At 41.3% G+C, this 12,222-nt stretch overlaps 1 protein-coding gene across 3 annotated transcripts in view; it reads right to left on the bottom strand.

The window, feature by feature from the left end:
• Window positions 1-7,763, bottom strand: part of GALNT15 (polypeptide N-acetylgalactosaminyltransferase 15) — a 120,031-nt gene extending 112,268 nt beyond the window's left edge. For all 3 annotated transcript variants that reach the window (XR_012724367.1, XM_075315307.1, XM_075315306.1), the window contains exon 1: window positions 6,887-7,763. Coding sequence is in view for 2 of the 3 variants with exons in the window: in XM_075315307.1 (XP_075171422.1) it covers window positions 6,887-7,368 (482 nt within the window). In the remaining variant the exon portion in view is untranslated. The remainder of the gene's footprint in view (window positions 1-6,886) is intronic.
• Between the last annotated feature and the right edge of the window lie 4,459 nt (window positions 7,764-12,222).

Below are 12,222 nucleotides of genomic sequence, written 5' to 3' on the forward strand. Positions count from 1 at the left end.
CTGTCCTCATCAACACCCACACCTGTGTTAATGGAACAATCATTAAATCAATGTTAGCTGCTCCTTTTAAGGCAGGAATGCAATGATGTTGAAATGTGTTTTGGGGGTTAAAGTTCATTTTCTTAGCCAATATTGACTTTGCAAGTAATTGCTGTTAAGCTGATCACTCTTTATGACATTCTGGAGTATATGCAAATTGCCATTAGAAAAACTTAATCAGTAGACTTTGTAAAAATTAATATTTGTAGCATTCTCAAAACTTTTGGCCATGACTGTATACAAAAGACGTAGGACATTATTCACACTACACAACATTGTCGTGATTCCTTTACTCAGAGGCGCACATCCGGCGCCGGTAACGACATCGCAACGTGTAAAGCCTAGAAGCACTGATAAACGATCGCAAAAGCGTCGAAAATCGGTGATCTGTGTAGTGTCGGTCATTTCCATAATTTCGCTGCAACGACAGGTACGATGTTGTTCCTCGTTCCTGCGGCAGCACACATCGCTGTGTATGAAGCCGCAGGAGCAAAGAACATCTCCTTACCTGCGTACCGCCTGCAATGAGGAAGGAAGGAGGTGGGCGGGATGTTTACGTCCTGCTCATCTCCGCCCCTCCGCTTCTATTGGCCGCCTGCCGTGTAACGTCGCTGTGGCGCCGCACGACCCGCCCCCTTAGGAAGGAGGCAGGTCGCCGGCCAGAGCGACGTCGCAGGGCAGGTAAGTGCGTGTGAAGCTGCTGTAGCGATAATGTTCGCTACGGCAGCTATTACAAGATATCGCATCTGCGAGGGGGGCGGGGACTATCGCGCTCGGCATCGCTACAATCAACTAGCGATGTTGCAGCGTGCAAAGTACCCCTTAGGCTAAGTTCACATGTCCTGTAGTCAAACGTTGGGAAACTAATTTCTGCTGTATCCGTTTTTTTAACATGGGAGTCTATAGACTATGAATCTGTTAACGGATTGCTATATATCTTCCATTTGTAACGGATCTGTTAACAGATTGCTATTTAGCCACACGTCGTTCTTGCATTTGTAATGGATCCATTGTTTTCTTAACGAATATGTTATGAATGGACAATAAATAGCAATTCATTAACGGATCCGTTCTCCATAGACTCCACATGTGAAAAAAATTGATCTAGCCGATATTTGATATTTAACAACGGACAAAAAAGTTTTGTTTACACAACTTTTTTGCAAAGAGATCTCTAACGGATTTGTGATAAAGGATGACTAAAGGACATGTGAACTTAGCCTTACATTGATAATATGAACCCTTCAGCCAAGAGTTGAAACAGGTGGAAATTTGATCAATGTAACATTTAAACTCTTTTTTTTTTTTTTTTTTGCACCAGATTTTCACTCTACTGTGCTAATCCTCTCTAAAATAGATGTGGTGGGACATATGTCACGTCTATTTCATATGCCTGGAAACATTTTATTCAGTATTAAAAGCAGAACAAGGACTCATGCACATGGCAGTCTACTGATTGTTTGAATGTGTCATTAGAAAATGACCTAATATTTTTATGTTAAAGAGGACCTGTCACCAAGTCACAAGGTTAAAATTAGCCAGCTTTTGCTCTTGTTTTATTACACTTGCTCCTGAGAATTCCGGATTGTTGAGTTTAGTTTTTTCTTTTTGTTTTAATCGGCCATATGGTTCCAGATATATGGGCCATTTTATACAGTGCTAATTGTTATCATCTTTACAAGGGGGTAGGGCTCACAGAATTCCCTGTTGGGATCCTTTGGCTGTTCTGTGAGCAGCGCCTCCTCTCAAAAAAAAGGTCCATATATAGTCATATGAAAAAGTTTGGGCACCCCTATTAATATTAACCTTTTTTCTTTATAACAATTTGGCTTTTTGCAACAGCTATTTCAGTTTCATATATCTAATAACTGATTGACTCAGTAATATTTCTGGATTGAAATGAGGTTTATTGTACTAACAGAACATGTGCAATCTGCATTTAAACAAAATTAGACCGATGCAAAAGTATGGGCACCCTTATCAATTTCTTGATTTGAATACTCCTAACTACTTTTTACTGACGTACTGAAGCACTAAATTGGTTTTCTAACCTCATTGAGCTTTGAACTTCATAGGCAGGTGTATCCAATCATGAGAAAAGGTATTTAAGGTGGCCGCTTGCAAGTTGTTCTCCTCCTATTTGAATCTCCTATGAAGAGTGGCATCATTGTCTCCTCAAAACAACTCTCAAATGATCTGAAAATAAAGATTATTCAACATAGTTGTTCAGGGGAAGGATACAAAAAGTTGTCTCAGAGATTTAAACTGTCAGTTTCCACTGTGAGGAACATAGTAAGGAAATGGAAGAACACAGGTACAGTTCTTGTTAAGCCCAGAAGTGGCAGGCCAAGAAAAATATCAGAAAGGCAGAGAAGAAGAATGGTGAGAACAGTCAAGGACAATCCACAGACCACCTCCAAAGACCTGCAGCATCATCTTGCTGCAGATGGTGTCAATGTGCATCGGTCAACAATACAGCGCACGTTGCACAAGGAGAAGCTGTATTGGAGAGTGATGCGAAAGAAGCCGTTTTTGCAAGCACACCACAAACAGAGTCGCCTGAGGTATGCAAAAGCACATTTGGACAAGCCAGTTACATTTTGGAAGAAGGTCCTGTGGACTGATGAAACAAAGATTGAGTTGTTTGGTCATAAAAATAGGTGGTATGCATGGAGGCAAAAAAACACGGCATTCCAAGAAAAGCACTTGCTACCTACAGTAAAATTTGGTGGAGGTTCCATCATGCTTTGGGGCTGTGTGGACAATGCCGGCACGGGGAATCTTGTTAAAGTTGAGGGTCGCATGGATTCAACTCAGTATCAGCAGATTCTTGACAATAATGTGCAAGAATCAGTGACAAAGTTGAAGTTACGCAGGGGATGGATATTTCAGCAAGACAATGATCCAAAGCACCCCTCTAAATCTACTCAGGCATTCATGCAGAGGAACAATTACAATGTTCTGGAATGGCCATCCCAGTCCCCAGACCTGAATATCATTGAACATCTGTGGGATGATTTGAAGCGTGCTGTCCATGCTCGGCGACCATCAAACTTAACTGAACTGGAATTGTTTTGTAAACAGGAATGGTCAAATATACCTTTATCCAGGATCCAGGAACTCATTAAAAGCTACAGGAAGTGACTAGAGGCTGTTATTTTTGCAAAAGGAGGATCTACAAAATATTAAGGCTGCTTTACATGAGTCAATCCATCGTGCGATTTATTTGTCAAAGTCTTTTTTTTTTGTTTGTATCGCTGATAGGTAGTTGTCCATGTGTCACACGTTGAGTGTTGTCAAACGACCACAAAGCGCTCATCGATATATTGATTGGCCATGGCGGACGTCCAAAAGGCTTCACACATGTTTTCCTTTGGTCAATCTGTCTTTTGTATGGGCGTAATTAGGCAAACTATACAGCCCTCCGTGACGTTGTCTGGATTGTTGCACGCCCTGAATTCTTCTGACCTGCTCAATCCAGTTCTGCTAATGTGGTTGATTGGTTAGATCCCATATATATTGTTTCTCTTCTGCGTCTGTCTTTGTTGCCTCGTGTGTCCTTAGCATCATTCTTGTTTGTTGTTTGTGGTCTGGTTAATATCGATTTTGATCCAAAAAGGAAAGATTGGCATATAACAACTTACCACAAAAAAGGGATAACAAGGAGTGAGGGCGGAAAATCCAGCGAACAAACAAACGTAAGAAAAATTAGGACTAATGCACTATAAAACACTGTGCATGACGCCAAAGCTGAATGTTCACACATCATGACTACAGCTCTGTATTTTATAACAGTAATAACCAATCAAAACGCATCTGCTACAACCAATCCGATTAGATTAGGCGTGATTATTTAAAACCACAAATACGCCCTGAACGTTTACTGACGTCACAAACAACTACGAGGATGGCCGATTACACGGTGTCACACTTTGCAATGTGTCGTTCATGAAGACAAAACTGAACGATTTTATGGAATTAAACGATGAGTACACGATGACCGAATTTCAAACGATTAGGCATCGGTTGGACTCGCAAGGAGCTGTCACATGAGGAGATGTCGTTACGAATGACGGAAGTGCGTCACAAAATCCGTGACCCCAACGATGCATCGCACAATATATCGACTCGTGTAAAGCAGCCTTAAATGTCACTTTTATGTTGAGGTGCCCATACTTTTGCATCGGTTAAGTTTTGTTTAAATGCGGATTGAACATTTTCTGTTAGTACAATAAACCTCATTTCAATCTAGAAATATTACTGAGTCCATCAGTTATTAGATATATGAAACTGAAATACCTGTTGCAAAATCCGAAATTGTTAGAAAGAAAAAAGTTTAACATTAATAGGGGTGCCCAAACTTTTTCATATGACTGTAGCTCTGAAACTGCATGGCGGATTTAAGAAAAAACAAAATGAATGCTTATGGGAACAATAAGACTAACATAAGAACAAAACCTGGCCACTTTGGACCTTGGTGACAGGTCCTAAGTAGGGATGATCGAATACCTCAAATATTCGACTTCGCGAATATCCGACGAATAGGTCGCCGCTATGTGAATATTCAATGCGCAATGTAAGTCTATGGATGCCGAATAGTTGTTATTCGGGTTTCCCATAGACTTACATTACGCATCGAACATTTGCGAATAGTCGAATAGCGGCGACCTATTCGGCAAATATTCGCGAAGCCAAATATTTGAGGTATTCGATCATCCCTAGTCCTTACTAAACATATTTTTGCTAATATTTAATTTCAAATTTACATAGCACTATCTATATTACAAACGACCACTGAAATCATGTAGTTTTAATTACTCTTCAGTAGTCATCTCATTATCATTACAAGTGCTCAAATGCACAATGACAACTGTATAGGTCACAAATCATGCCTAGAAAACTCTTTCATAGAAGACCATATACATCTGCAGACTATTGCTTCTTATGGGCCATGTACAGTTAGGTCCAGAAATATTTGGACAGTGACACAAGTTTTGTTATTTTAGCTGTTTACAAAAACATGTTCAGAAATACAATTATATATATAATATGGGCTGAAAGTGCACACTCCCAGCTGCAATATGAGAGTTTTCACATCCAAATCGGAAAAAGGGTTTAGGAATCATAGCTCTGTAATGCATAGCCTCCTCTTTTTCAAGGGACCAAAAGTAATTGGACAAGGGACTCTAAGGGCTGCAATTAACTCTGAAGGCGTCTCCCTCGTTAACCTGTAATTAATGAAGTAGTTAAAAGGTCTGGGGTTGATTACAGGTGTGTGGTTTTGCATTTGGAAGCTGTTGCTGTGACCAGACAACATGCGGTCTAAGGAACTCTCAATTGAGGTGAAGCAGAACATTCTGAGGCTGAAAAAAAAGAAAAAATCCATCAGAGAGATAGCAGACATGCTTGGAGTAGCAAAATCAACAGTCGGGTACATTCTGAGAAACAAGGAATTGACTGGTGAGCTTGGGAACTCAAAAAGGCCTGGGCGTCCACAGATGACAACAGTGGTGGATGATCGCCGCATACTTTCTTTGGTGAAGAAGAACCCGTTCACAACATCAACTGAAGTCCAGAACACTCTCAGTGAAGTAGGTGTATCTGTCTCTAAGTCAACACTAAAGAGAAGACTACATGAAAGTAAATACAAAGGGTTCACATCTAGATGCAAACCATTCATCAATTCCAAAAATAGACAGGCCAGAGTTAAATTTGCTGAAAAACACCTCATGAAGCCAGCTCAGTTCTGGAAAAGTATTCTATGACAGATGAGACCAAGATCAACCTGTACCAGAATGATGGGAAGAAAAAAGTGTGGAGAAGAAAGGGAACGGCACATGATCCAAGGCACACCACATCCTCTGTAAAACATGGTGGAGGCAACGTGATGGCATGGGCATGCATGGCTTTCAATGGCACTGGGTCACTTGTGTTTATTGATGACATAACAGCAGACAAGAGTAGCCGGATGAATTCTGAAGTGTACCGGGATATACTTTCAGCCCAGATTCAGCCAAATGCTGCAAAGTTGATCGGACGGCGCTTCATAGTACAGATGGACAATGACCCCAAGCATACAGCCAAAGCTACCCAGGAGTTCATGAGTGCTAAAAAGTGGAACATTCTGCAATGGCCAAGTCAATCACCAGATCTTAACCCAATTGAGCATGCATTTCACTTGCTCAAATCCAGACTTAAGACGGAAAGACCCACAAACAAGCAGACCTGAAGGCTGCGGCTGTAAAGGCCTGGCAAAGCATTAAGAAGGAGGAAACCCAGCGTTTGGTGATGTCCATGGGTTCCAGACTTAAGGCAGTGATTGCCTCCAAAGGATTCGCAACAATATATTGAAAATAAAAATATTTTGTTTGGGTTTGGTTTATTTGTCCAATTACTTTTGACCTCCTAAAATGTGGAGTGTTTGTAAAGAAATGTGTACAATTCCTACAATTTCTATCAGATATTTTTGTTCAAACCTTCAAATTAAACGTTACAATCTGCTCTTGAATTCTGTTGTAGAGATTTCATTTCAAATCCAATGTGGTGGCATGCAGAGCCCAACTCGCGAAAATTGTGTCACTGTCCAAATATTTCTGGACCTAACTGTAGCTGCTTCAAAGATTAATTCAAAATGCTTCTAATAGAAGCTACGACATAAAGGCTGACCTCATATTACATACTGAAAATAGAATAAAAATATCTAAAATCAGAAAACAAAAATAGAAAAGTATGTGCTTTAATATCAGGATTAAAAAAAATAAATACAATTTATACCCCCAGTAGGATGAGAAGAACCTGTTACATAATATGTTAATTTTAGCATAAAAGCACTTTAATTTGTACTCACAGAGAATGTCGGCCCTCAGGTATCTCCCTGTGCAAAGAAATTTTCTGGCTGCCATCCTCATCAAGCTCAGGTATGTTCTTGGCTTTTTCAGTCTGCTCACTGTTAGTCACTACATGGTTTTCATTATTCTTCTTGTGCTGCCTCACGATCCTGTACATGCTCTTCCTGACCTTGTCAAAACTTCTTCTGCTTCCAGACATCCCAATAGCTATAAGTTCCTCGTCCCTGAAAGAAGAAAGTGGAGACAAAACCTCCACCTTATACTGGTTAGGTTCTTCATCAGGCTCCAGCAATGAGTGGCCACCTGCCCATTGATGTCCTCCTCTACCACCATGATGCTGGCTGAGATAGCTGGAATTGTCCTCACTCTGGACTTCTGTATCCAGCATCGCTACCATAACTAACAGTAAAATGAATGCTAGTGTAAGAACCAGTATCTGCAGCTGGCACAGCAGTGATCTGCACCTTCTCCTCAGCAGCATAGTTCTTGTTATTTAGTAAGGCACACACCGTCATGGTATTTGCAATTATCTTCATTCCAGATCTGTTTCCTTCACCGACTCCCATGTATTTTCCCACATAAAGGTCCGTCTTTACTCATATCATTCCACTTGCACGTTCCTTTTTTGTATATTTTCTTTTTTTTTTTCCCTCTCTAAACCAACCAGTACGCTAGAGATAAATTCCTTCCCATCAGTGTAAGAAAATATTTAGAATAAACAAACAAGTAAAAGTAATCCCAGGGATTTCTTCAGGATTCTACATCTTCAAAAGAATTCCACATAAGAAAAAAAAATTAGAATATCCTGGATTTTCTAGATATCATCTTCCTATAGGGAGTGGGCAATTCTATTCTCTAATAGTGTTATCATGTTCTCCCGGCAGCCCAGATCTGTGATCTGAGCTCTGATGAACAGATGTAAATAGGCAGCCACTGCCTCTCGCTCACAGAACCTCTGCCCTGCCAGACACTCCTAGTCACTGCATCCTGGTCCTAACGCCCACTATGTTTCCTGGGCTTTTTTGTGTCCTTACAACATATTCTGCAATAACAATGTGCTTTAAATCTGAACTCATAGTACAGAGTGCAAAATCATATGAAGCAGAAGGATGGCTGTAGCTGCCAAAGTAATAATAAATTATATAACTGTACAACTGCTTTTACAGATTATTGCCCTAGTTGCAAATTTGGAAATAAAATGCATTTAACTTTTGTCGTTTAAGATATTGAAATAGAAAGAAAAATATCAGCTTAAGTAAGGAAAGTGACCAAAGGTCCTCTTGCCATGTAAGATCACTATTTGTCCAAAACATCATTGCAATTCTTTTTGGTGACAAAGACATTTTAATAAAAGGATGCAATAATTTGCATCACCCAAACTGTGTGCTGTCCTTTGCTTATTTAAAGCACTGTCAAAATTTGGGAAATATTCATTCAACCATGTTGCCATCTTTAGGTTTTACATGATTACTCAGATATAGTAAGGGCAGATGTGTCAACACATAATGTGTCTTGAAATGTATTAAAGGGTTATTTCCATCATCATAATTATTCAGCTATCTACACAGCAGGGACCCCCAATGATCCTGCGATCGAGGCTTTAAAATGGAATATAGTTGTCATGGTTCGCTTCCCTGTCCACATGGCTGGGGGGCAGAGCCTTCTCTCGGGCCTCACTTCCGGACCCTGGATGCCTTAAAAGCTGACATTTCCAGTGAACCAGCGCTGGCTATAAGCTTAGCACTGCTTTGCCTGTGATTGCTGGTCCTGTGAGTGATATCCTGATCTGTCTGTTCCTGTGCCCCCGTGCCCTTGTCTGTGTTCCATCCCCTGGTTGTCCCTCCCGTCCTCTGTCCCCTCTCCTATTTCCCCACTCGGTTGCTTCCTCAGGTACTGACCTTGGCCTGACTTTGACTCCGCTTCTGCTCCTTCCTCCGGTCCTGCTTCTGCCCGTACTGTGTTTGACCCAGCCTCCCTGACTATTCCTTGCATGTCCTGCAGCTCTGTTTCTCATCTGTGCTGTGAGGTAATGTATGAGAACGCTGTGTATTCACTTCCTGGTTCTCATTGCTCTGTGTAGTGTCTTCTGCTGCAGAGCTCTGGCTCCCCCTGGTGGCAGCATTACAGTAGTGATAGACACCATTGGTAGTTTTATCCATGGGATTGACAGAGATAGCTGAGCCCCAAAGGCAATAGATGTCTATGGTATATGCCCTGCATGAAAAAAGACTCTTGAACCTATAGAGCAGTGAATTAAAGAAAACCTGCCACTGAATTTGACCCCTGTAAGGTGCGGTCACCACCAGTAAGCTCTTATATACAGCATTTTAGAATGCTATATATATACAGTAACTGTAAAAAATACCTTTTATTATACTCACTTGTGGGGCGGTTTGGTCCGTCGCTGGTCTCAGTCCAGCACCTCCTATCTTCTTGCGATCACCGTCCTCCTTCTTGATTCGTGTGGATAACATCCTATGTTATCCACACAGTCTCACATTGCTCTCCTGAGCAGGTGCACTTCTTTCTGCCCTTATGCTGGCAAAGCAAAGTACTTTAATGCACAGGGAAAGGTCAAAGACTACCCACGCATGCGCACTAAAATACTTTGATCTACCCTTAGCAGGGTAGAGAGAAGTGCGCCTGCTGAGGAGCGAAATGGTGTACTCTGTGTGGATGACGTGGGATTTCAAAACCACCATCAGTATATGAATACAGCACTATAACCACCATCAGTACTGTCATGTGTCATGGTTCGAACCCTTCAGTCTGTGCTTTGTGGTTGGTTTATCTGTCTATTGAGCCACAGCAGATACACTTTTTCTCTGGGTGTTTATTATCTGTTATTCTTGCTTAAATCTTTAAGGTTAATAAGTGTTTTCATTTACTCATTTTTCTGTTCAATCAACTTTTGGGTGCAGCTATAAATACCTTCCCCTTGCTGGCATTTCTTGTTGGTGATATTCTCATTTCGATGTACAGCCATACTGCCATTGTTAATGCTAGACAGTTGAAGACCAGCTAGGGTTTTATCTTTCTGGTGGTTATGCTTTTCATCCTGCATTTATCTTCTGTTTTTAGTTAGGTAGTAGGCGGCATGCTCTCCAGCAGTACGTATTTCATCCTTTCATTTGATATTTAGTGGTTTGTTTTTACTCATTCTCTGAACCCTTTCTATCTCAGCACTTCATCCTTTCTGTGGGTATATTGCACTCTGCTCTGCCCTCCAGTTCCTTATGAGGAACATGAAGCTCATGATGGCCTTTCAGGCAGCATAGGTCTGAGTTGCTTTTGTTTAGTCTGGGGTTAGGGCTATTCCAGCTCCCGCAGGAACTACTAGGGACTGCAGGGTTCAAATCTCTAGTCTGTACACGAACCGGCTGGATCAGTTGCAGTATTTTCAGTGTTTTACTTATTTATCCCATATGAGTTGATTACATAATAATAACAAATGCATCACCAGAACCACCTTCAGTACATGAATACATCACCAAGCTTAGTACAGAGATCAATTGTAATATAAGGTCAGCCCCATATCTAATTGCATTGCGTGAACCTACAACTCCCAGTATGTCCTTAACAATAGTAAAGAGATGCTGGGCATTGTTATATTATAATAATCAGACTGTAGACCCACCGGAACCAGTGTAACACAGTCAGTATCAAACATTTACATCTAGGTACCTTATAGGTGACATCTTCTCTGACTGGAGGTGTTCTCTTTCATTCATCATATCCAAAAGCCATGATGACTTTTCATACCCACAACTCATCTCTGCAGATTTCCATCTTTTGCCGTCTTCTGCAGCACATCCCGACATGGTGACGTTACCTGGAAAGCGGCAGGACGCTTAACACAGTGGCACCCCTATTTAGGATTTGATCCCCTGATGAACCCCCACACATTAAGGGTTCGGAGAAACACGTCGGGGTACCGGGATAATGATGTGTACTGGGACAGTGATGAGTAGTAAATGGATTTATATTTGTGCCATGTTTATTGTGACAGTGATGATTATTTGATTTAAAACTGTGCAATATTATTTAGTTTATGAATGACCGGATACTCTTTTGTGTGGTATTGTTTATACATCAATTTGGTAAATGCCCTGACTGGGCATGGATATTCACCACGAAAAGTATCGGTCAGTTGCTTGAAAATTATCAGTCTGTTATACTTATTAAGTACCTATGAACTGTGAAATTTAGGACTCACCTACACTTTGCACATTGCACTTTAGGGTGTTGGTGTTTGGGTAGGGGTTCCTTACAGGGTTAGTGAGGGACAGCCGATGTTGAGTGGGGGCACCAAAAAACTAGGGTATTAAATCTCTACTGGCAGGCAGGAATTGTTATAGGGAAAGAACATCTGTCCCTGATTATACAGTATATATGGGGCATGACCCCCGAGCTCTAGTTATTTCACTCCTTCCCTGCACAAACCATGGCAATCAGCTATTTCTGTTACAGACACCCCTCTTTTCTTTTAATGGCTATAGGGTGCACTTATTGAACGTATTTTTAACAAGACTTAATAAAATATTGCTTTTTAGGGTTTTTTCTATCTTATTGACCTTAAAAATAAGATTGTGTCACGCTAGGTATGGGGAATTACCAAGCGGGCACAAGCGGCAAAAGGTGAGGTAAGAGGACCCGTGCATCTAGGGAAGGAGGAGATCATGACCCCTGACCAAACCTACTGCTGGTCCCTGGGGTCCCTCAGCACCCTAGATAGGTTCCGCACCTATGCGTCAAGCCATATACCTGACCCTAGGTATCCCTAGTTCTGAACCCTAAATAGTCGTCAACCCCACTGAACGCTAAAGGAAGACACAAGGAGGACACATAGAAGAAAATGCATGAACTACTTATCAACAGATGACTCAGGCAGAAGTTCAGCAAAGCTTCAGCAACAATACCACAGATGAGTACAAGCCACCTGCTTGCAACCAGAACTTGAATGAACTGAATAATATCACCAGCTCAAGTCCATGGAAGATGGGAGTATTTAAGCACAAGGGGAATATTGATAATCAGCAGCTGGACGGAAGTTTATTTCCCCTGGGTCCTAAAGGGGAATAAATAAAAATCTGGCAGGAAAGCTACCTAGTACAATTAATAGTAACAGCAGGAACAAGAGAAAGTCAGGGAGCATTTTGCGCAGCCAAAACTGTGACCTTCTACTGCCAGAAATCACTTGACTGTCTGTCACCCGTGACAAACCCGTGGCAAATTGTGATTAGAATACTCCTGAATAAAAAATTGTGCTCTTTGCTGTGCCCTCTGATATATGATTCCACCTCAGTGTGCTCCCTCTTATAATATGGTCTCTACA

Source organism: Anomaloglossus baeobatrachus, chromosome 6 (assembly GCF_048569485.1).
Source record: "Anomaloglossus baeobatrachus isolate aAnoBae1 chromosome 6, aAnoBae1.hap1, whole genome shotgun sequence".
Taxonomy (NCBI): Eukaryota; Metazoa; Chordata; class Amphibia; order Anura; family Aromobatidae; genus Anomaloglossus; species Anomaloglossus baeobatrachus.